Source organism: Oncorhynchus gorbuscha, linkage group LGY, assembly GCF_021184085.1.
Source record: "Oncorhynchus gorbuscha isolate QuinsamMale2020 ecotype Even-year linkage group LGY, OgorEven_v1.0, whole genome shotgun sequence".
In the NCBI taxonomy this organism is placed as follows: Eukaryota; Metazoa; Chordata; class Actinopteri; order Salmoniformes; family Salmonidae; genus Oncorhynchus; species Oncorhynchus gorbuscha.
This window is the reverse complement of record NC_060199.1, coordinates 1828989-1855178: the sequence shown is the minus strand read 5'-3', so window position 1 is coordinate 1855178 and position 26190 is coordinate 1828989. Positions and strand designations below refer to the sequence as shown.

Below are 26190 nucleotides of genomic sequence, written 5' to 3'. Positions count from 1 at the left end.
GACATTGTAAAGAAACAGAACAGTGATACAATTATAGAGTTTAGTAGAACGGTGAAGGAAAAGGCTACTTTCTTCCGTTTGTTGTTGCTGTAAAGTCAACAGCTGCTCCTCTAAAACACCCACAGGAAAGGGGTCTCTCCCTTTTTAATTAGACTCCGGCCCAGGCCTTTATCTCCTACCACCTACATATCTTCTGTACTGGCCCCGGATCAAGCCTTGGAAAATCAGCCATGTTTGTCCACGCCCTGAAAGCATTACCGAAGCTACGTTTCAGTGTGAAAGGGATATGTCACACCTCCCTACACACATGCACGCCACTCTCCCTCATCCTGCGGCATGTAAATATTATCCAATCACTCACTCGTTAGATGTGACGCAAGTGACTCGCAATATTATGAGTAGTTATTTTGAAATGTTTTACAGCATTTGAAAATGGGCCTGTTTCAAGCAAAGGCAACACAATGACAAAATTCAAACATAGAGCACACAATACAACACTAGAAAAAATATCTACAGTTTATACTGCTTTCCATCCCCATGCCACTCCCCTATTTCCTCAACCTGGATCGTGTTCATTAGGTACCAAACTGAAGAAAACAGCCTGAACCAGGTAGGGTCTACCTGGACTTCTCCAATAAGAAACACTTATTTTTCTTTTTCGAAAACTGCTACAGTGAGCCATACTCAACATTACCCAAGTTAAATGTGGACCAGTTCAACTTGGACCTTCTCTTCCACCACCATACATGAGAATACATTTAGGACGGATGGAGCACTGCTGCGAAGTCATGTTGGAATTACAATGGTCACCGTAATAAAAAATATATTTTAAAACAATTACAAAATGCATCATTTCTATGTTTCCATAAACATGAGTAAATTTCCTAATCCCAGAAACCATTTAACTGAAAATACAACTAAATAAAGAAAATCTACAAAAAGGCAACCACTTGTAGTACAAAAGAATCATGGGACTTAAAGTTGTGTTTTGATGAATATTCTACAGACTTTCTTAACATTTTGTACACAGAGAATATTTTTTTAGTGTAAATGAGACATCCAGGCAGGTGTATTGGATCTTTACTTGTTCGGCCAGACTCACCAGTCGGGTGAAACACAGCTACGGCAGCATAGCACTGCAACCACAGTATTTCCTGTTTCTCGCAACAGATGAAGGAGTCTAGTGAATCTGAGCTCAGAAAGTGTTGTGTATTCGTATGGCCGGTCTTGTTTGAATGTGCTCTTCCTGTTTCTAGAGTCGGTATACTGTAGCTTGGTTGAAGCAGCCCCTGACCAGAACCAGTTTATACATGTTTCCGTATTAGTCCAGGTCTTCTCTCCCCGTAGTGTTTTGTGCTGGCTAAGGAAAAGGAATGGTCCATCACTGGAAATGCCATAGTCCTCCTCTCAGGGCATTACAAGTCAGTCACCATTGGCCTTACCAGAAATGGACACTGGCTTGGCTTGACAGTATAAATCCTCATCAATAGTCTTTCCCTCCTCAGCATCTTCCCCTTGGAAGGTTGAGAACATGATTATCTAAGAAGAAATATGATTTTGTTGGGAATGACGTGTTGTTTAGAAAGCCACTGGACACGAGCAGCAGTATCCGGAGAATGGATTTAGGAATATCTGAACGAAGGGATGGCTGGTGTTGGACAAACTTAAAGATGGAGGAGAAAGAGCAGGAGGTGGGGGAAAAGGCACACGTTGCTTTGTCATCCATCCTTCAGCACACCTGAGATCAGGAGAAAGAGGTAATTAATGATAAGCATTGATTACGCAAAGACCGCAAGAACAAAGATAACCACAGTTCCAACACCACCTTCAAAAAAGATTACCAAAACAGCAAATTCATTCATTAAACCAAATAGATTCTTAACACACAAGGGACAATGAACCACAAGCTGTGTAGTTCTATCAAAATAGGGTCCGGAGCACATCCCCATACCTTCTGGTCAGGCATCATGCCGTTCCCCTGCAGTGGGGTCAGGTGACTGCGGAGTAGAGCACCCCCTGGCCTGTCGTGCTCACAGAAGATGGTGCCATTAACGTAGTGGAAGCGGTCGCCCGGCACCAGCCGGTTCCTACAGGTGGCACAGGTGAAACACTGCAGAGGGAGAGACAGGAAAAATGGAGGAAGGAGTCGTTTAATGAAACAGTTTTAAAACTGAGCAACAGAAGCTTGGGTCAAATTGCAGTGTCTTAGGACCCTTAAATATTTAACTTTTGCAGATCTGTTGGGGTCGGCTTTACATGCAGGCTGAAGTTAGTCTTACCTTGAGGTGGTACACGTTGCTCTGCGCCCGCATCACCATCTCACTGGCAGGGATGGACTGGCCACAGGCGCTGCATGCCCCACTGTGTCCAAACAGCCTGCGGGTCAACCCAAACAAACTGTCAGACAACTGCAACCACTTACCCTTCAAACAGATTGAGAATATGAGGCGACTTGGTCAACGACAATGATGCTGTGGTTCAGTACCACTCTCTGCCTTCAACACCTGATTCTATTCAGCTTACCCTTTCTCATTCCGAACTAGATCCAACTCAAGCAATTAATTCTAAATAGTTCTCAGAGCAGTGGTTGAATAAAGCAGGTGTCCAGAAGGACTGAATGGGAGGGATGCAGCATGGAAATAGTGGTGCACCGACTCAGGTCTTGTGGTGCTCAGCCGGAGAATACAGATTCCAGGTAGGGGTTGAGCTGTAGACGAAGTACATGGCAGGTTACTGGGAGAGAATATGTTTCAGCTGATACTGGTGAGGAACCCGGATTAAGGATTCTTCTTCACGAGTCAGTGAATATCTTTTGTAGGTTGCCAGTGATAATGTCTGTTTGGTGTGAAGCATATGAAAACAATTTGATCCGCTATAGGACTATTTTTGGTGAACTACATATTGCCTTGCTCCTGTCAAACACTTAGCCTCCTCCTTGGAGCGTGACCAATAAGTAAACTCAGCAAAAGAATACTTTTGGGTGAACTTGTGTCTTAGGCATGCTGCAAGGAGGCATGAGTACTGCAGATGTGGCCAGGGCAATGAATTGCAATGTCCGTACTGTGAGACACCTAAGACAGTGCTACAGGTAGACAGGATGAACAGCTTATCGTCCTCGCAGTGGTAGACCACGTGTAACACTTGCACAGGATCGGTACATCCGAACATCACACCTCCAGGACAGGATGGCAACAACTGTCCGAGATACACCAGGAATGCACAATCCCTCCATCATTGCTCAGACTTTCCGCAATAGGCTGAGAGAGGCTGGACTGAGGGCTTGTAGGCCTGTTGTAAGGCAGGTCCTCACCAGACATCACTGGCAACAACGTCGCCTATGGGCACAAACCCACCGTCGCTGGACCAGACAGGACTGACAAAAAGTGCTCTTCACTGACGAGTCATGGTTTTGTCTCACCAGGGGTAATGGTTGGATTTGCGTTTATCGTTGAAGGAATGAGCGTTACAAAGGCCTGTACTCTGGAGTGGGATCGATTTGGAGGTGGAGGGTCCGTCGTGGTCTGAGGCGGTGTGTCACAGCAACATCGGACTGCGCTTGTCATTGCAGGCAATCTCAACGCTGTGCGTTACAGGGAAGACATCCTCCTCCTTCATGTGGTACTCTTCCTGCAGGCTCATCCTGACATTGACCCTCCAGCATGACAATGTCACCAGCCATACTGGTAGTTCTGTGAGTGATTTCCTGCAAGACAGGAATGTCAGTGTTCTGCCATGGCCAGCAAAGAGCCCGGATCTCAATCCCATTGAGGATGTCTGGGACCTGTTGGATCGGAGGGTGAGGGCCCATTCCCCCACTAATGTCTGGGAACTTGCAGGTGCCTTGGTGGAAGTGGGGTTAACATCTCACATCAAGAACTGGCAAATCTGGTGCAGTCCATGAGGAGCTGCACCGCAGTACATAATGCAGCTGGTGGCCACACCAGATATTGACTGTTACTTGATTTTGACCCCCCCATTGTTCAGGGTCACATTCCATTTCAGTTAGTCACATGTCTGTGGAATTTGTACAGTGTCTCAGTTGAATTTTACACTCATACAAATATTTACACATGTCAAGTTTGCTGTAAATAAACGCAGTTGACAGTGAGAGGACGTTTCTTTTTTTGCGGAATTTACATGCGATTTACAAGAAACCTTCACAACACATTTAGTACAGACTACCCAGAGCCAATCGGACCATCTCTCAGTGACCCTAGCGTGTAAACAGTTAAACCATTCAGTCTTCATAGGAAGCCTCTTTCCTGCTCTCATTACACCCCCTTCCTTGTGACGCCTACCATACCGGTTTTGGCTGCTATACCTCCCCCCTCTATACTCTCTCCCTTGCCCTATTGATCTTAATCCAAACAGTAAATTAATAAGCAAGTGCCCGAGAAGAACCCTGTTCTCCCTAATTAAAGCTCCCTCTCCCTTTATCTGACCTCATTGGCACCGGGTCACTTGGCAATGAGGACCCACCAACTGTATTATTCATATTTGATATGCTGCGAATTGCATACCGGTATGCGTTACAAATGTCTGAGGATGGACCTTGAGCACAAAAAAAGCAGCAGAAAAAACAGATACTTCTTATATTAAATGGTGTCGATCCATATGGCTAATTAACATAGGTATTTTGGTGGCAAAAACACATATGCAAATCCCAATCATTCTGTGATGGTTGCAATGAGTTATTGGCACAGGCATCAAGGTGAAATTGAAGCAATAAATTGTACATTACATTTCGCAACCATACATATTTTGTATTTCACATATACTGAACAAAAATAAATGCCACAATTTAACTAAGTTACAGTTCATATAAGGAAATCAGTCAATTGAAATAAATTAGGCCCTAATCTATGGATTTCACATGAATGGGCAGGGGCGCAGACATGGGTGGCCTGGATCCACCCACTGCGGCTCCAGGCCCAGCCAATCAGAAGGGCTTTATTACAGACAGTTTAATCAGCTGTCTGGGTGGCTGGTCTAAGACGATCCCGTAGGTGAAGAAGCCGGATGTGGAGGTCTTGGGCTGGTGTGGTTACACGAGGTCTGCGGTTGTGAGGCCGGTTGGACGTACTGCCAAATTCTCTAAAACGACATTGGAGGTGGCTTATGGTAGAGAAAGAAACATTAAAGTCTCTGGCAACAGCTCTGGTGGACATTCCTGCAGTCAGAACGCCAATTGCACACTCAATCAAAGCTTGAGACATCCGTGGCATTATGTTGTGTGACAAAACTGCACATTTTAAAGTTGCCTTCTATTGTCCCCAGCACAAGGTGCACCTGTGTAATGATCATGCTGTTTAATCAGATTCTTGATATGCCACACCTGTGAGGTGGATGGATTATCTTAGCAAAGAAGAAATCCTCACTGAGGAATGTAAACACATTTGTGCACAAATTACATGTTTTGTGCATATGGAGAATGTCTGGTATATTTTATGTCAGCTCATGAAAAATGGGACCAACACTTTACACGTTGCGTTTATATTTTTGTTCAGTGTAGTAGTGAAGTATAAGTGCTTTATTAATTCCACTGGGAGTGGCTTTAAATCCCCTGAACTATTACTGGACAAATGTACAAAGTGCCCAGTGTCTCTGCACTATCCAGGAGGCCTCCCTCCGTGTGGGCGCTCTTGGGCCGTGGGTTTTCAGACTGCTCCGGATCTCCCCCAATGTTTGCCCTGGAGAGCGCTAGTGCGTGAGCAGTGCCAACACAGGACCCACACAATCCCTGGTCTGTGTTAGATCAGCCAGCCTCTGACGCGTGGGTGCGTACACACACACCAGAATTTTGACTTATCAATACCAGGTTTAGTATCATGACACTCAATACCAAAACGATACCTCAGCGAAAAAAAAATATCTATATAAAAAATTTGATTTTTCAAAATGAAGGGACTGTATAAAAAAATAAAAATTGGATGTCCACAACAATGCTTTAACCACACGTGATGGAGTTTGCAAAATAAAATGGCCACTGGATTGATGCAAATTCTGCCAGGTAGGCATAACTACAAAGTAGCCTCAATTGAGAAGGCATTTGTGAAAGCCTAAAGATGGTTAGCCTATCATTAGCATCGCAAACGGCTACACAAGTTGGTAGGCGATTGTGATTTTTTAACGCCGATACCGATTATTGGGAGGACCAAAAAAACTGATACCGATTAAAATCGGACGATTGTTTTCCTAAAATGTATTTGTATTAATGACAATTACAACAATACTGAATTAACTTATTTTAACTTAATATAATACATCAATAAAATCAATTTAGCCTCAAATAAATAATGAAACATGTTCAATTTGGTTTAAATAATGCAAAAACAAAGCGTTGGAGAAGAAAGTAAAAGTGCAATATGTGCTATGTAAGAAAGCTAACGTTTCAGTTGTATTTCATTAACCTTTGACTATTGGATGTTCTTATAGGCACTTTAGTATTGCCAGTGCAACAGTATAGCTTCCGTCCCTCTCCTCGCTCCTCCCTGGGCTCGAACCAGCAACACAACAGCCACCACATCTAAGCAGCGTTACCCATGCAGAGCAAGGGAAACAACCACCCCAAGGCTCAGAGCGAGTGAAGTTTGAAACGCTATTAGCGCGCGCTAACTAGCCAGCCATTTCACTTCGGTCACACCAGCCTCATCTCGGGAGGTGATAGGCTTGAAGTCATAAACAGCGCAATGCTTGCAAAATGCACGAAAGTGCTGTTTGAATGAATGTTTACACGCCTGCTTCTGCCTACCTCCGCTCAGTCAGATACAGATATTAAGTATGCTTAGTCAGATTTTATCCAACACAGGACACACTAGATAATATCTAGTAATATCAAACCATGTGTAGTTAACTAGTGATTATGATTGATTGTTTTTCATAAGATAAGTTTAATGCTAGCTAGCAACTTACCTTGGCTTACTGCATTTGCCTAACAGGCAGTCTCCTTGTGGAGTGCAACGAGAGAGAGGCAGGTCGTTATTGCGTTGGAATAGTTAACTATAAGGTTGCAAGATTGAATCCCCCGAGCTAACAAGGTGAAAATCTGTCTTTCTGCCACTGAACGAGGCAGTTAACCCACCGTTCCTAGGCAGTCATTGAAAATAAGAAATGTGTTCTTAACCGACTTAAAGATTAAATAAAGGTGAATTTTTTTTTTAGTAATAGAAATCGGCACCCAAAAATACCGATTTCCGATTGTTATGAAAAGTTGAAAATCGGCCCTAATTAAATCGGCCATTCCAATTAAAATCGGTCGACCTCTAGACTAAACACCTCCCTGGATCCTGGACTTCCTGACAGGCCACCCTCAGGTGGTAAGGGTAGGTAACACATCCGCCACGGTGATCCTCAACACAGGGGCCCCTCAGTGGTGCCTGCTCAGCCCCTCCTGTACTCCCTGTTCACTCATGAGTGCATGGCCAGGCACAACTCCAACATCATCAACACATTTGAAAATGACAACAGTGGTTGGCCTGATCACCGACAACAACGAGACAGCCTATAGGGAGGTCAGATACCTGGCCGTGTGGTGCCAGGACAACAACCTCTCCGTCAACGTGATCAAGACAAAGGAGATGATTGTGGACTACAGGAAAAAAAGAGGACCGAGCACACCCCAATTCTCATCGATAAGGCTGCAGTGGAGCAGGTTGAGCGCTTCAAGTTCCTTGGTTTCCACATCCCCAACAAACTAACTTGGTTCAAGCACACGAAGACAGTCGTGAAGCAGGCACAACAAAACCTATTCCCACTCAGGAGACTGAAAAGATTTGGCATGGGTCTTCAGATATCTCAAAAGGTTCTACAGCTGCACCATTGAGAGCATCCTGACTGGTTGCATCACAAGGCACAAGTGAGGGTAGTACGCATGGCCCAGTAAATCACTGGGAACAAGCTTCCTGCCATCCAGGACTTCTATACCAGACGGTGTCAGAGGAAGGCCCTGAAAATTGTCCAAGACTCCAGCCACCCTAATCCATAGACTGTTCTCTCTGCTACCACATGGCAAGCGGTACCAGAGTACCAAGTCTATGTCCAAGAGGCTTCTAAACAGCTTCTACCCCAAAGCCATAAGACTCCTGAACATCTAGTCAAATGGCTACCCAGACTATTCACTCCCACCCCCCCTCACCACTGCCACTCTCTGTTGTCATCTATGCATAGTCACTTCAATTAACTCTACCTACATGTACATAATACCTACATGTACATACTACCTACGTGTACATACTACCTACATGTACATACTACCTACATGTACATACTACCTCAACTAACCGGTGCTCCCGCACATTGACTCTGTACCGTAACACCCTGTATATAGCCTCCACATTGACTGTGTACCGTAACACCCTGTATATAGCCTCCACATTGACTGTGTACCGTAACACCCTGTATATAGCCTCCACATTGACTGTTTACCGTAACACCCTGTATATAGCCTCCACATTGACTGTGTACCGTAACACCCTGTATATAGCCTCCAGATTGACTGTGTACCGTAACACCCTGTATATAGCCTCCACATTGACTGTGTACCGTAACACCCTGTATATAGCCTCCAGATTGACTCTGTACCGTAACACCCTGTATATAGCCTCCACATTGACTGTGTACCATAACACCCTGTATATAGCCTCCACATTGACTGTGTACCATAACACCCTGTATATAGCCTCCACATTGACTCTGTACCGTAACACCCTGTATATAGCCTCCACATTGACTCTGTACCGTAACACCCTGTATATAGCCTCCACATTGACTCTGTACCGTAACACCCTGTATATAGCCTCCACATTGACTCTGTACCGTAACACCCTGTATATAGCCTCCACATTGACTGTGTACTGTATATAGCCTCCCTGTAACAACACCTTGTATATAGCCTCCACATTGATTCTGTACAACACCCTGTATACTCCACATTGACTCTGTACCGTAACACCCTGTATATAGCCTCCACATTGACTCTGTACCGTAACACCCTGTATATAGCCTCCACATTGACTCTGTACCGTAACACCCTGTATATAGCCTCCACATTGACTCTGTACCGTAACACCCTGTATATAGCCTCCACATTGACTGTGTACCGTAACACCCTGTATATAGCCTCCACATTGATTCTGTACCGTAACACCCTGTATATAGCCTCCACACCCCCCTGTATATATTATTTTATACTGCTCCTCTTTAATTACTTGTTACTTTTATCTCTTATTCTTATCCATCATTTTTTAAACTGCACTGTCGGTTAGGGGCTCATAAGTAGGCATTTCACTGTAAGGTGTAATGTTGTACCTGCTGTATTCTGCCCATGTGACTAATAAAATTGGACTTGATTTGAATTAGAACCACAGTAATATAATGGTGGCTATTTCAAATAATCCTTTGCCAATTAAGCCTATATAAATTAGCACCAAAACAACTTTCACATGATCAGGCTATCCTATCAATCAATGGATCATTTACAAGCTAGCATGCACACCACATTTTCTTCAGGAAATGTACTTTTCTAATTAGCTACAATTCTAGTACAAACCGTTTTCCATGTTGTGGTATTGGAAAAAGTACATAAGTTTCAGTGTACCAGGCAACACAGACACACGATTGGGCAAGAAATTAAGTCAAACCGAGTAGGAGCAATGCAGTGATGGAATTGGCTAATGTGTAGTCTATTCCCAGTTCTCTCACCTTACGCAACTCCTTAAGGGTTTATCATCAAATGCCTAAAAAGTAGTGAGACAGTTGGTCATGTCTTGAGAGGTTAGAGAGCTGCTGTTAAAAATCCATTGCTTCACCGGCCCCACACACAACCCTGGTGTGTGCCTATACCCCTTCCGTAACACCCTCCAGTCGCGCTCTAATCCTGCCATGCCCGTTTGCATTCACACACCAACACCTGGTGCCTTTGTGTGCGCAGACAAATTCCTCCATTCTTCCACCGGTTTCAAAGCTGTCTGTGCTTGTTTGGACAAACATTAAGACTCATCACGCGTGATCAGTTGTGGAAAGTGGATTTCTGTGGCACTTTTAACTTTTAATTTCCATTGTCCATGTCAAATGGTGGACGATAGCTGAAACATCTGAGACTGTTAACCTACAAACTAAAGTCATTGCAGACTGCTGTATAACAGTCAATTAATTTCCCACACGGAATTCTGCTTTCCACATAACTAGGTCACCCTAGTAGGGTTGATTGCAATCAAATCTCTTTCCTTTAACTACATGACCAAAACGGAGGCAGACAGTACACCTGGCCTACCAGAGGTGAAGCTATTACCGTGTTGCGTCCACCCCAGTCCTTTCTGATTTGAATGCTGCCTCCCCTGACGCTCACCTGATGTAGTCGTTCTTGCAGAGGATCATGCCCCCTTTGCTGTAGCAGGTGGTGCCGATCTCACCCAGCTGGGCGTGGCAGCAGGAGCACTTGAGGCAGCGCGTGTGCCAGTAGCGCTCCATGGAGAAGAGTAGGAAGCGGTCAGTGATGCGCCCGCCGCAGCCTGCGCAGGACCTGCCTGACGAGCTGCCGCCTGTCACCGCCACGGCTGATGCCTCCACCCGGCTGTTCACCATGGCTGGCCTGGAGAGAAGACGGGAGGGGGAGATAAGATTGTTGTTACCAAGGGTGGATGAATGGTGAAGTGTGTCTATTCTGCAGCACAAAAATTGAGTTTAATATGGACAGACGTTTAAGCCTACAAAACACCTGTCATTAACAGTCAAGGCAAAAAATATGACCACTAACATAAACACATCGTGAGTCTTTATTTCAACTATGAGTATTTGGTTGATGCTTCTACCATGTGAAGGAGACTCTATTCCGTAAACCACCAGAACATTCAGGAAATGTAGCTTCCTTGGAAACGTTCACAATAGCTGCCGCTGAATCATCCCTGTTATCAGGGTCTTCCTAAATAAATCTGTGCCATACATGACACACACCTGGAACGTGTGTGGCTAGGAGAGAGAAGCCTCAGACAGGAAAGAGGCCTCTAATTCCCAAATGTGAGTCTTGGCACCGTAACCAGTCGGGTGGTTCAGGGTCTCCCAGGCAAAGAGCTTAGGCCTAATTATTTAAGGAATATGGGGGGCGGGGGGGCAGTTCCGTGAAAAAAACATACGCCTTTGAACTGACTGGCATCCTCGAAAGCAGTTGTCCCACGACAACCTCCACACAAACAGACGTCTTCATTGACGCTTCAAAATAAGTCCCAGAGGAGAAGTCTTTGATGTTGCAGAGTGCTGCTTACTGAATAAATGTGGTTGGGTTGCATTGCAGAGTGGAGCTGTGTAAACTACAGTCGGCAGAGGGGTTGGTTTTCACTAGGGTTACATTTACATTTAAGTCATTTAGCAGACGTAGAAAAGCTACTAAAACAGAAGTCGTTTTGATATGTTTTTGGGGAAGAACATTTTTTTGCATCCATGAGTGCTCTTTTTAAAATATTTTTATTTTTTTTAAATGACCAGCACTGTAGGTGCACGAGACAACTTTACCAGCATCGTGGCATATGTATCGATTAATCGTTGTGACATAGGAGTGATATTGATTACACTGTGTAATAACTACGTAGAAATGTATGAAAGCGTTAAAAGCGTATTTGTCATGTCAAATAGTTAAAACGCAAAGACTCAAACGGCATTCCATAGTATGAGAAATGCTTGTTGAGAATGAAAAGACTGAACACTGCAAGTAAGTGAAAGAAATAAGTTTTGATTATGTTTTACTGGTCATGGGGAGATACGTAAATGCCAACAAAATAGCGTTTTGGTCAGTGTGGGTGTGTAACACCTTTATTTAAATAGGGAAGTCAGTTAATAAGAACAAGTTCTTATTTACAATGACGCCTACCCCGGCCAAACCAGGTCAACGCTGGGCCAATTGTGTGCCGCCCTATGGGACTCCCAATCACAGCCGGAAGTGATACAGCCTGGATTCGAACCAGGGACTGTAGTGACATCTTTTGTACTGAGATGCAGTGCCGTAACACACATGGACGCAGCGGTCTAACTATTTAACTGTACCAGAATGCTTAAAAGGGCGCTACTTTAAAAAAAATATCGGTATTGTATATTTTGGCAAGGAAAATATTGGATATCGGTCAAAAATGTCATATCGGTGCATCACTACCGGAAATACTTGTTTTATAGGTTAGGAAAATTAACGTAGCAGGTTAGGAGAAAACTGCAAAGATTAGGAAAAGGGTTTGCTAAAATGCTGTGTGTGCTAGCTCTGGAATAGGTTAAATACACAAACTCGGGACTGCCATGTACAGTCCTCGGTTACAACACTCACTACTAAGTTTCAAACTGCTTCTGGAAGCAAAGTCAGCAAAATAACTGTTCATCAGGCGCTTCATGTAATGGGTTTCCATGGCCGAGCAGCCGCACACAAGCCTAAGATGACCATGCACAATGCCAAGTGTCGGCTAAAGTGGTTTAAAGCTTGCCGCCATTGGACTCGAGCAGTGGAAACACTTTCTCTAGAGTGATGAATCACGCTTCACCATCTGGCAGTCCAACAGACTAATCTGGGTTTGGATGACAGGAAGACGCTACCTGCCCCAATGCATAGTGTCAACTGTAAAGTTTGGTGGAGGAGGAATAATGGTCTGGGGCTATTTTTCATGGTTCGGGCTAGGCCCCTTAGTTCCAGTGAAGGGAAACCTTAACACTACACCATAATGACATTCTAGACAATTCTGTGCTTCCAACTTAATGGCAACAGTTTGGGCAAGGCCCTTTCCTGTTTCAGCATGACAATGCCTCAGTGCACAAAGCAAGGTCTATCGAGATCGGTGTGGAAGAACTTGACTGGCCTGCAAAGAGTCCTAACCTCAACACCATCGAACACCTTGGAGAGAATTGGAATACCAATTGCAAGTCATGCCTAATCGCCCAACATCAGTGTCCAACCCCGCAGCAATGTTCCAACACCTAGTGGAAAGCCTTCCCAGAAGAGTAGAGGCTGTTATAGCAGCAAAGGGGGACCAACTCCATATTAATGCCCATGATTTTGGAATGAGATGTTCAACGTCCACATACTTTTGATCATGTTGTATATATGGAATGGCTGAGGGTCTCAGAGCAAATGTTTGAAAACCCCTGGGGTAGAGTTCCTATACAGTATGCCAACATTTCCTGAAGTACAATGTTAACAAGTCCTATGCCCCAGTTTATTTCTGGGCAGCTGGAAATCTGCCTATACAACTAGTTAGTCTCGCTTGACTCCAAACAGATCATACCATGTATCGAGAAGACACGGCAGACAATGTTCAACCGAAGGGGCTAACAGGCTGCCCTTAAATGAATGATTATTTCCCTGTAAGCTTGACTTCGTCTTCATACTGAAGATTCCAAAGAACTGCTGCAGTGCAGCTACGTGTGAGTCTCAAATGAGTGCACAAGTCAGGGCTCCATGCTTCGACCACAGTTGTATTTTGCGACCTTTTGACTTGGCTGTGATAGTTACATTTTTAATTGGTCACACTGGTGCGAGCTGTACATTCCACCTGGTCACCTCCAATCAAAACATTACATATTTTTAGGCGGAGAACACCATGATTTGGTCAAACAGTAAAGTGCATTAGTCCTGTAATGATAGTGTCCTCCCTTCCGCAGTGCAATTTCATACTGTATTGACATATCAAATACGTTTTTGAAATATGGAGCTGCGCATCGGCCATTGCGAGTGCACTAGGCATCATTGAGTCATATTGAACTAGGTAGGAAGTCAATTAAATGTATTGAAATCAATAGAAAATTAATTACATTTGCCCAAGTTTATAATGAAGACGAACAGAATACAGCAAGTAAAATTGTGTGTCACAGGCGCCAAAAAAAAGGTGTAGACCTTACCGTGAAATGCTTACTTATAAGCCCTTAACCAACAATGCAGTTCAAGAAATATTTACGAAGAAAAAAAAATACAAAAAATAAAAATAACAACGAGGCTATATACAGGGGGTACCGGTACCAAGTCAATGTGTATAGGTAAGTCGAGGTAATTTCTACATGTAGGTAGGGGTAAAGTAACTATAAATAAATAATAAACATCGAGTAGCAGCAGGGTAAAAAAAAAAGGAAAAGAGGGGGGGGGGGGGGGGGGGTGTGTAAATAGTCTGGGTGGCCATTTCATTAATTGTTCAACGGTCTTCAATGGCTTGTGGATAGAATTAAGGAGCCATTTAGACCTAAGACTTGGCACTCTGGTACCGTTTGCCGTGCGGTAGCAGAGAGAATAGTCTATGACTTGGGTGACTGGAGTCTTTGACAATGTTTCGGACCTTCTTCTGACACCGCCTAGTATATAGGTCCTGGTTGGCAGGAAGCTTGGCGCCAGTGACGTACTGGGCCATATGCACGACCCTCTTGTAGGCTGTCTCATCATTGTCAGTGACCAGGCCTAGCACTGTTGTGTTGTCAAACTTAATGGGGTTGGAGTCGTGCTTGGACACTCAGACGTGGGTAAACAGGGAGTACAGGAGGGGACTAAGCACGCACCCCTGAGGGGTCTGAGGATCAGGGTGGCAAATGTGTTGTTACCCATCCTTACCATCTGGGGGCGGCCCGTCAGGAAGTTCAGGATCCAGTTGCAGAAGGTGGTGTTTAGTCCCAGACTCCTTAGCTAAGTGATGAGCTTTGAGGGCACTATGGTGTTGAATGCTGAGCTTTAAAAAAAACCTTTAACCAGGTAGGCCAGTTGAGAACAAGTTTAATTTACAACTGCAACCTGGCCAAGATAAAGCAAAGCAGTGTGACACAAAAACAACAGAGATAGCGAATTCATAGCAGTCTCACATAGGTGTTTCTTTTGTCCAGGTGGAAACGGGCAGTGTAGAGCACGATTCAGATTGCGTCATCTGTGGATCTGTTAGGGCGGTATGGGAATTGATGTCAAGCAACGAGGCACTGAGTTTAAGGTAGGCCTTGAAATACACAGGTACACCTCTAATTGACTCAAATGATGTCAATTACCCTATCAGAAGCTTCTAAAGCCATGACATTTTCTGGAATTTTCCAAGCTGTTTAATCTCTCTGGGATATGTGGGAAGGTAGCATCCCACCTGGCCAACATCCAGTGAAAATGCAGAGCGCCAAATTCAAATAAATTACTATAAAAATTTTACTTTGATGAAATCACACATTCAATATACCAAATTAAAGCTACACTTGTTGTGAATCCAGCCAACGTGTCAGATTTCAAAAATGCTTTACGGCGAAAGCAAACGATGCTATTATCTGAGGATAGCACCCCAGTAAACAAAGAGAGAAAAGCATATTTCAACCCTGCAGGTGCGACACAAAACGCAGAATTAAATATAATTAATGCCTTACCTTTGACGAGCTACTTCTGTTGGCACTCCAATATGTCCCCATAAACATCACAAATGGTCCTTTTGTTCGATTAATTCCGTCAATATATTACCAAAAAGTCCATTTATTTGGAGCGTTTGATCCAGAAAAATACCGGTTCCAACGTGCAAAGTGACTACAAAATATATCAAAAGTAACCTGTAAGCATTGTCCAAACATTTCAAACTACTTTTGTAATACAACTCTAGGTATTTTTAAATGTAAATAATCGATCAAATTGAAGACTGGATATCCTGTGTTCAGTACCGGAGGAAACCAAAGTGGAGCGTGCTTTCAGGTCACGCACCTCTAACAAAAAGAGTACACTTCCCTCGAGCCTCATTCTGTTACTTCTTCATTTCTCAAAGGAAAAACCTCAACCAATTTCTAAAGACTTGACATCCAGTGGAAGCAATAGGAAATGCAGGAAAGTCGATTAGAAATCTGGATTCTCAATGGAAACTCATTGAAAATAATTGGGGGGGGGGTTATCTGAACGGTTTGTCCTCAGGGTTTCACCTGCCAAATAAGTTCTGTTATACTCACAGACATGATTCAGTTTAGAAACTTCAGCGTGTTTTCTATCCAAATCTACTAATGACATGCATATCTTAGCTTCTGGGCCTGAGTAGCAGGCCGTTTACTTTGGACACGCTTTTCATCCAGACGTGAAAATACTGCCCCCTGTCCCCAAAAAGTTAAAGGCACAGTCAACTTAAACTTCTCACCCACTGGAATTGTGACAGTGAAATAATATCTAAACAATTGTTGGAAAAATTAATTATTTACAACAAATTCTTATTTACAATGACTGCCTACCCCGGCAAAACCCAGATGACGCTGGGCCAATAGTGTGCCGCCGTATGGGACTCCCAATCATGGCCGGATGTGATACATGGACTATAGTGATGCCCCTTGCAATGAGATGCAGTGCCTTAGGCCACTGCGCCACTCGGGAGCTCAAAATGGATGGATGGCTTATTTTGTATTTCAAGGTATTGAATTAATATATTAGTCACATACCATTCTTATTCTCGGACTGGAATCCTTATTTACAGATTTTTCAAGTCCTTGTTTTAAAAAAAAATGATATTTTGGAGATTATTTCATTTTCAAATAACCAAAAGTGAGTGGTTGTAACCTAAATCAAGGGGAAAATACACTTTTAAACATAGAGTGAGACAATGTTAAAATTTTGTCTGGCTCACTGATGGTTGAAACCAGTTCAGATTTAAGTATAACTTTTGTAAGACGGACACCTTTAGTGAGAGGTCTAATGCTTTAACTTTTGCCCTCCGAATTCATAATATAAATAGGCCCATGTGCACCTTCATCAGAAGAACCACAACATGTCAACTTGATTATTTAGCAGACATCCTTGCTTATTATTCAGTCAACACACACTACCGTTTTTGAAAACCTACTAATTCAAGTGTTATTTGTACTCTTTCTATATTGTATTTTTTTTTACATTAAAACTATGAAATCACGTAGTAACCAAAGAAAGTGTTAAAAACAGTTTGATTTGTTTATGACATGGTTCAAATAGCCACCCTTTGCCTTGACAGCTTTGCACACTTGGCATTCTCTCAACCAGCTTCATGAGTTAGACACCTGGAATGCATTTCAATTAACAGGTGTGCCTTGTTAAAATTACATTTGTGGAATTTCTTTCCTTCTTAAGGAATTTGTGCCAATTAGTTTGTTGTGACAAGGTAGGGGTGGTATACAGAAGATAGCCCTATTTGGAAAAATGACCACATACATATTATGGCAAGAACAGCTCAAATACGCAAACAGAAACAACAGTCATTACTTTAAGACATGGTCGGTCAATACAGAAAATTTCAGGAATTTGAAAGTTTCTTCAAGTACATTTACAAAAACCTTCAAGCGCCAAGAAACAACTGGCTCCCATAAGGACAGCCACAGGAATGAAAGACCCAGAGTTACCTCTGCTGCAGAAGATAAGTTCATTAGAGTTACAGGCCAAATAATTGCTTCAGAGTTCAAGTAAGAGACATCTCAACATAAACTGTTCAGAGGAGACCGCGTGAGTCAGGCCTTAATGGTCAAATTGCTGCAAAGAAACCACTACGAAGAAGAGACTTGTTTGGGCCAAGAAACACGAGCAATGGACGTTAGACCGGTGGAAATTTGTCCTTTGGTCTGGATGAGTCCAAATTCAAGATTTTTGGTTCCAACCGCTGTGTCTTTGAGACGCGGTGTGGGTGAACTCATGATCTCTGCATGTTTATTTCCCACCATAAAGCATGGAGGTGGTGTTCTGGTGTGGGGGTGCTTTGCTGGCTACACTGTCTGATTTATTTAGAATTCAAGGCACACTTAACCAGCAAGGCTACCACAGCATTCTGCAGCGATACGCCATCCCATCTGGTTTGGGATAATTGGGACTATCAGGTTTTTCAACAGGACAATAACCCAACACACCTCCAGGCGGTGTAAAGGGCTATTTTACCAAGAATGAGAGTGATTGAGTGATGCATCAGATGACCTGGCATCCACAATCCCCTGACCTCAACCAAACCGAGATGGTTTGGGATGAGTCAGACCCCAGAGTGAAGGAAAAGCAGCCAACAAGTGCTCAGCATATGTGGGAACTCCTTCAAAACTGTTGGAAAATAATTCCAGGCGAAGCTGAGAATGCCAAGAGTGTGCAAAGCTGTCATCTATGCAAAGGGTGGCAATTTGAGGAATCTCAAATAAAAATATATTTTGATTTGTTGAACACTTTTTTGGTTACTACATGATTCCTTGTGTGTTATTTCAGTTTGTCTTCACTATTATTCTACAATGTAGAAAATAGTAAAAATAACAGAAAACCCCTTGAATGAGTAGGTGTTCTGAAACTTTTGACCGGTAGTGTAGATCTTAACACATGGATTATAATTGAACATTTTCATTAATACATTCAAATCACCTGCTTCACCCTCATCATTCAGTTCATTGAAATTCAATTTCAAAGTTGTGCACAGTTATCAGTTTCTATTTTTTAATTTTTTAATCACCCATTCATTGTCAGGTAGACACATTTAGCACCTTGGGACACAAAAGCATAATCAGTTCTTTAACTCCCCCTTGCGGTGGTCTGGAGCAAATGAAGCAGTGACTTTTTTTCTCCACCTTTATTGGTACATGGTACCGTACTAAACCACAAATTACCTTTAAATCCCGCAGCATAAACTCAACTTTTAGCTGAGCAACCACTGTATAAGCGTCCGGATTTGTGTCCCACTCCTTGAAAGCGGCAGCTCTAGCCTTTAGCTCAGTGTGGATGTTTCCTGTAATCGATGGCTTCTGGTTGGGATATGTACGTACGGTCACCGTGGGGATGATGTTGTCGATGCACTTATTGACGAAGCCAGTGACTGAGGTGGTGTACTCCTCAATGCAATTGGATGAATCCTGGAACATATTCCAGTCTGTGCTAGCAAAACAGTCCTGTAGTGTAGCATCCGCATCATCTGACCACTACCGTATTGAGCGAGTCACTGGTACTTTTTGCTTTAGTTCTTGCTTGCAAGTTTGATCATAGTTATATTCTCCTGATTCCGACTTGCCAAATAGAGGGTGATTGAGAGCTTTGCATGAGTCTCTGGAGTAAAGGTGGTCTATAGTTTCGCCCCCTCTGGTTGCACATGTGACATGCTGGTAGAAATGAGGTAAAACAGATTTAAGTGCACTAGGATCGCTGCTTCTGGATGAGCATTTTATTGTTTGCTTATGGCCTTTTACAGCTCGCTGAGTGCGTTCTTAGTGTCGGCGTCGGTTTGTGGTGGTAAATATTCGGCTATGAAAAATATAGATCAACTCTTGGTAGATAGTGTGGTCTAGAGCTTATGAGGTACTCTACCTCAGGCAAGCAATACCGAGATTTCCTTAGTATTAGACATCGCACACCAGCTGTTTTGGCAAATACACAGTCACCTTTCATCTTACCAGACGTAGTTGTTATGTCCTGCCGAAGCACGGAAAACCCAACCAACTGTATATTAACAGTGTCGTTGTTCAGCCAAGACTCTGTGAAACATAAGGTATTACAGTTTAATGTCCCGTTGGTAGCATAGTCTCGAATGGAGATCTAGTTTGTTCTCCAGTGATTACCATTTGTTCTATTGGCCAACGTGCAAAGGTGGGTTATCCACTTGCTGACAAATTCTCAAAGCACCCCGATCTCAGCCCTATATTTCTGTCTTCATGCGAATGACTGGGATTTGTGCCTGGTCTCGGATAAGCAGTATATCCTTTGCGTCAGACTCATTAAAGAAAAAGTGCTTGTCCAGTTCGAGATGAGTAGTCGCTGTTCTGATGTCCAGAATCTCTTTTCGGTCATAATAGACGGTAGCAGCAACATTATGTACAAAATAGGTAACAATTTGAAAAAACACAATCGCACAGTTGGTTAGGAGACCGTAAAACAGCAGCCATCCCCTCCGGCACCATTATCACAGATCAGTGATTTGTATTTCCTGCAACTTTCAGAAGAAGCAGCGACACGGGACAGCCCGTCTCATCAGTGTGTGTGCGACGCACGTACGTCTACCACTGTAGCTGTTAGCGATGCAAATGAATGTCTTCTGATAGATGGACAAAGCCTTTCGTAAAAACCTTCTCATTGACTAGAAAATAGCTTATGCCTATTGAGAGAGCAAAAACCTGAAAAGGGGCTGGTGCCATCAAATGAAAAAGGTTCGTACAGGAAAACGTTAGTCCTGAAAATAAAAACCTTTTAGCATTCCTTACCGTACCTGCAACAAGTTGCGGCAGCACAGTGAATGTATTTGCACAGCGAACGCAATCACAGAGACACACACACCTGCAGAAATGTCAACCGTACACTAAGAGACAAAATAACGCAGCAAAAAAAAAAGAGAACTCTTAAATGCAAATAAACATTTAATCATCTTTTGCAGCACATCTGAGACTGAGCCTGAGGGATGTCATCATCATCATCTTCAGAGGGGGATATATTTCAATACAGAGCAACACTTAGGTTGGAGCAATTAAAACTCGTTTTTCAACCACTCCACAAATCTCTTTTTAACAAACTATAGTTTTGGAAAATCGGTTAGGACATCTACTCTGCATGAAAAGTCATTTTTCCAACAATTGTATACAGACAGATTATTTCACTGTATCACATTTCCAGTGGGTCAGAAGTTTTCACTAAGTTGACTGTGCCTTTAAACAGCTGGGAAAATGCAAGACAATGATGTCCTGGCTTTAGAAGCTTCTGATAGGCTATTTGACATAATTTGAGTCAATTGGACATAATTAGAGTCAATTGGAAGTGTACCTGTGGATGTAAAGCAAGGCCTACCTTCAAACTCAGTGCCTCTTTGTAAGACCTCAGGAAAAAATTGTAGACCTCCACGGATTAATTTTTGGGCGCCTTTTCCAAACGCCTGAACGTTACCACATTCATTTGTACAAACAATAGTATGCAAGTATAAACACCATGGGACCAAGCAGCCATCAAACCACTCAGGAAGGAGACGCGTTCTGTCTCCTAGAGATGAACGTACTTTGGATCAAAAGGTACAAATCAATCCCAGAACAACAGCAAAGAACCTTGAAGATGCTGGAGGAAACTGGTACAAAAGTATCTATATCCACAATAAAACGAGTCCAATATCGACATAACTTGAAAGACCGTTCAGCAAGGAAGAAGCCACTGCTCCAAAACCGCCATAAAAATGCCAGGCTACAGTTTGCAACTGCACATGGGGACAAAGATTGTACTTTTTGGAGAAATGTCCTCTGGTCTGATGAAACAAAAATAGAGCTGTTTGGCCATAATGACCATCATTCTGTTTGAAGGAGAAAGGGGGGGCTTGCAAGCCAAAGAACACCATCCCAACCGTGAAGCCCGAGGGTGGCAGCAACATGTTGTGGGGGTGCTTTGCTGCAGGAGGGACTGGTGCACTTCACAAAATAGATGGCATCATAAGGGAGGATGATTATGTGAATATATTGAAGCAACATCTCAAGTTAAAGCTTGGTCGCAAATGGGTCTTCCAAATGGACAGTGACCCCAAGCATACTTCCAAAGTTGTGGCAAAATGGGGACAACAAAGGAAAACAAAGTCAAGATATTGGAATGGCAATCACAAAGCCCTGACCTCAATCCTGTAGAAAATGTGGGCAAAACTGAAAAAGCGTGTACGAGCAAGGAGGCCTACATCCTGACTCAGTTACACCAGCTCTGTCAGGTGGAATGGGCCAAAATTCACCCTAATTGTTCTGGGAAGCTTGTGGAAGGCTACCCGAAAACATTTGATCCAAGAAACAATTTAAAATGCAATGCTATCAAATACTAATTGAGTGTATGTAAACTTCTGACCCACTGGGAATGTGATGAAAGAAACAGAAGCTGAAATACATGAAATAATTCTCTACTATTATTCAGACATTTCACATTTTCAAAATAGAGTGGTGATCCTAACTGACATAAGACCAGGATTTTTTTACTAGGATTAAATGTCATGGAATTGTAAAAAAAAACTGAGTTTAAATGTACTTGGCTAAGGTGTATGTAAACTTCCGACTTCAACTGTACATTAGCCTAAACGGGACTTAGACAAGCTTAACTCCCCACTGAACACACTAGACAACCACCTAGTTTGGAGGGCACAAGGACTTAGTGTTCCTTCTTATCACCTCCCAGCAGAACGCCGTAATACCGATCTGGAACCAGAGCCTTTTGATAAAAACAAGGTAGGGCATTTCTCCAGGCAAAGGAGCATCTTGGCTTTCTAAATACAAAAATGAGAAAGGGGGATTAGGAAAGTCTACACAAGGGAGGGGGGGGGGGGTGACAGTTATATTTGTTACGATTAAAGTTTGAGTCTGGCACTCTGTCCTTGACTAGGCTACTTACGCTCTTTCCTCTGATAAACTGGAGTCAGTATCGAGAAATAAGCGTATGTGGGCTCTGATTTGTAATAACCTTGGTCTCCGTTGCAGTGTTTCATGATAAATGAATTATCAAGCAAAACAAAAGGTTAGTGAGGAGAAGAGACAGCGCTGTTCCGCTCTAGTAATAGACTGATTAAAAACAGAGGCTAATGAGGAGGAACACAATACCGTGGCTGTCTGAGTACAGACTGATGGATTGCATCTGGTTTCAGGTTGACAGAGCAAATAATAGTTCACTTGCCGATACACAATTGCATTTGGCTCTTCTTCATTGAATTATTCACTTGGGGAGAAATATACTGAACAGAAATATAAACGCAACATGTAAAGTGTTGGTCCCATGTTTCATGAGCTGAAATAAAAGATCCCAGCAAGGCTCCATATGCACAAAACACTTATTTCTCTAAATGTTGTGAACATATCTGTTTACATCCCTGTTAAATGAGAATTTCTCCTTTGCTAAGAAAATCCATCCACCTGACGTGTGTGTCATATCAAGAAGCTGATTAAAAAGCATGATCATTACACAGGTGCACCTTGTACAATAAAAGGTCACTAAAATATACAGTTGTCACAACACAATGCCACAAATGTCTTAAGTTGAGGGAGCATGCAATTGGCATACTGATTCCAGGAATGTCCACCAGAGCGGTTGCCAGATAATTGAATGTTAATTTCTCTACCATAAAATGCCTCCAACATAATTTTAGAGAATTTGGCAGTGCATCCAGTACATCCCACATGTGACCACACCAGCCCAGGACCTCCACAGCCAGCTTCTTCACCTGTGGGATCGTCTGAGACAAGCCACCCGGACAGCTGACGAAACCGAGGAGTATTTCTGTCTGTAATAAAGCCATTCTGATTGGCTGGGGCATGGCTGTGCCCCTGCCCAGTCATGTGAAATCCATAGATTAGGGCCCAATTTATTTATTTAAAATTGACCGATTTCCTTATGAACTGTAACTCAGCAAAATCGTTGCATGTTGCATTTATATTTTTGTTCAGTATACATTGACGGGTTTCCTTAGAAGTGGGGAGCTGTCATGTTATCCATGTTCAATTTGATGCTTGTTTCCCAATCATTTAATCTTCTTATATTGCAAAGCTTCTTTGGAGAAGGACCTACCTAGGTAGTATAGGCCTATATAACCTTATTTTCTCAACATATGGTAAGTACTAACTGTTTTATAAGACCACCAGGCATTTTGTAGGCTAAGGCATGTTTGCCTTATCTTGTTTAAATTCAATTCATGTGCATCAACAAGTCCCATATATCAGTGGCTCAGTTCAAATGTTACATTTGACCAGTCACTCTGTAGAGAGGTATTGCTCCCTCTGCCTTAGGTAAACCTACACTAATTAAAACCTGTCAAAACCCAACCCCCCAGTTTAAATTAACAAATAATCCATTCACACAAGCAAGGGGGAAGTCGTTTGTAATTAAAAGCATGACTAACATTAACAGCCACTATAAATAGTACCAATAGCAGGCCTACAGTGAGCAGTGGTCAGGCGCGCTTCCCACCAAGGCAGATTAGCAATATATCCTACTCGTTTAATAATGCGCTCAAGGGCCATTACTACACCCATCCCAGCTTCATTAAAAATGGTCTCCTTTTTAATTACCATTACGGTGCACAACTCCCCATTGTATAAGTGCTCCCTTGCAGCTGTGATGCAGTCAAATCAAGGCACACACCCACCCACCCAAGAACAGCATGGAAGAACCGTTAAGAGATGTGTGCTACGATGAGTGGTAAAAGTGAGTCATGTTCTCCACTTTCACCACCGGAAAGAGGGAAATGTAGAATCACGGACGAATAACTTACGCTCAAGAATCTGTCCGAACATGTCAGACAGGCTAGAAAACGGGACCAACATGTTCTAATTATAGCCTTAAATGCATTACTATGTATAAGTCTAACAGTCGTCCGAACCACAAGCTGCAACTTTGAACGATATTGGACTATGGAAAATAATATTTTACAAAAGTGGATAAATGGCATCCGATGCTCACCTTTCCGTCGTGGTAGTTTATGTGAAGTCAAGGCGAAGAAATGATCACGGTGGTGGCGCGTGTCACAACACGAGGCGTAAGCGAATTCAACCAATTCGTGGACTGCTGCAATGATCGACTGTTGCTGTCTCAAGATGTAACAACTTCAAACAGTTGCTTAGTATTCCGTTTGGAGATCATGCAGACTAGTCCAGAAGTAGTCTGTTTTCCTTAGTGTGTTGGCCGACTTCATGGATTTCAAATAGGCATGTGAACCATTAGGCTACATCTGGTGAATGAAGTAAATGTCATGTCAGACAGTCGAGCTCTGTTAAAAGAATGTGATTCTTGTTCATGGCTATACACCGCGTTGTGATATGAAGGCGGAGCTACTCCCTACACGGAACCCAAACCGGCTGCGCGCGTGCGCTATCGTGCAAACATTTATTTTGTCCACCGACACCAAACGCGATCACGAGACGCAGGTTAAAATATTAAAACAAACTCTGAACCAATGACATTAATTTGGGGACAGGTCGAAAAGCATTAAACATTTATGGCAATTGATCTAGTTAGCTTGCACTTGCTAGCTAATTTGTCCTATTTTGCTAGCTTGCACTTGCTAGCTAATTTGTCCTATTTTGCTAGCTTGCTGTTGCTAGCTAATTTGTCCTGCGATATAAACATTGAGTTGTTATTTTATCTGAAATGCACAAGGACCTCTACTCCGACAATTTATCATAAAACAGCCAACCGAATTGTTTCTAGTCATCTCCTTCCAGGCTTTTTCATCTTTGAATTTATATGGTGATTGGCATCTTTCATAGTATTACCACGACAACCGGCAACAGTTCGTCCTTCAATCACCCACGTGGGTATAACCAATGAGGAGATGGCACGTGGGTACCTGCTTCTCTAAACCAATGAGGAGATGGGAGAGGCAGGATTTGCAGCGAGATCAGTTTCAGAAATAGGAATGAGTTCTTGGCAATGCAGAATCTGGTTTGCGCCAGAGTAGTGTAGGTGCAATAATTGAATGACATGGATTTCTAAATTTATTTTGCGACGCTTGCGCACGGGACGTGTCCGATCAGCATGTTAGTTCAAAGCCAACAGGGAACACACATTTAAATCACTCCTCCTATGACACGTTTGAGGTTCAGCCCCAGCAGCCATTGAACATCAAGGGGGTTTGTGGGGTTTGACAGAATGCCTCGAACACACGGACAGTGTCATTGTATTTTGGTACACCAGAATTACATTCAGTTTCAATTAAACTCTGCATTTGCCTTGCAGCATTGCTTTGCAGAGGCAGTTGCTATGCATTCGGTGTGGTGAATAAATTGGATTTATCAAATGAGTGGGTAAATGTCTTGACAGAAATGTTAGCAGAAGGTGAATGTTGAACTTTTGTTGCATACATATCCAGATGTTGCTGCATAGTATTTTGCGCAATGATGCTGTCAGTGTAATCAAAGACTTAGATGTCTGTTTAAGGAACTTTGGCCTATTTGTGGCTGTTTTAAATAGTCCATAATCAGCACCACTGAGCAATGTTGAAAAAGCAATTCATTAATCCTTAAATGGGAATTTAGCCCTAGGGTAATCTGGTCTTGTTTTCATCATGTCCATGGCATTTCTAGGTCAGTGAGATGTTTCACACATAATTGCCCAGGAGGTCTGGGATTTGCATGCCAAGTGATACACCCTATGATAGGACCATGGCATTTTTTCCTTCACTTTACTGCCATGGTACATTTTTGTAAGGGGGTGGGGGAATTCAGCAGGCGCTATCGCCAGATCAGTTGGACAAAGTTGTGATGGGATACATTCTGCACGTGCCAAGGTCAGTGTGAACCGGAAAGACTTGACACAATGCTGGCCAAACA

The 26190-nt window shown here is 42.9% G+C and overlaps 1 protein-coding gene across 1 annotated transcript; it reads right to left on the bottom strand.

The window, feature by feature from the left end:
* Positions 1-376: 376 nt before the first annotated feature.
* LOC124016650 (LIM domain transcription factor LMO4-B-like) lies at positions 377-24815 on the bottom strand. Its single transcript, XM_046332191.1, has 5 exons — positions 24323-24815; positions 10346-10588; positions 2280-2376; positions 1952-2110; positions 377-1738 (listed from the first exon to the last, which is right to left on the bottom strand). Exons 2-5 carry the CDS (start codon positions 10579-10581, stop codon positions 1730-1732), a joined length of 501 nt encoding a protein of 166 aa, XP_046188147.1. The 5' UTR covers positions 10582-10588; positions 24323-24815; the 3' UTR covers positions 377-1729.
* Positions 24816-26190: the final 1375 nt, after the last annotated feature.

Bases quoted from the DNA above. Each gene is read 5' to 3' on its own strand.
- LOC124016650 (XM_046332191.1), bottom strand. From the start codon at position 10,581: ATGGTGAACAGCCGGGTGGAGGCATCAGCCGTGGCGGTGACAGGCGGC. The intron at 2,377-10,345 runs GTGAGCGTCAGG...GTTGACCCGCAG, and splicing joins TGCAAGAACGACTACATCAG to GCTGTTTGGACACAGTGGGG. The intron at 2,111-2,279 runs GTAAGACTAACT...CTCCCTCTGCAG, and splicing joins GCAACGTGTACCACCTCAAG to TGTTTCACCTGTGCCACCTG.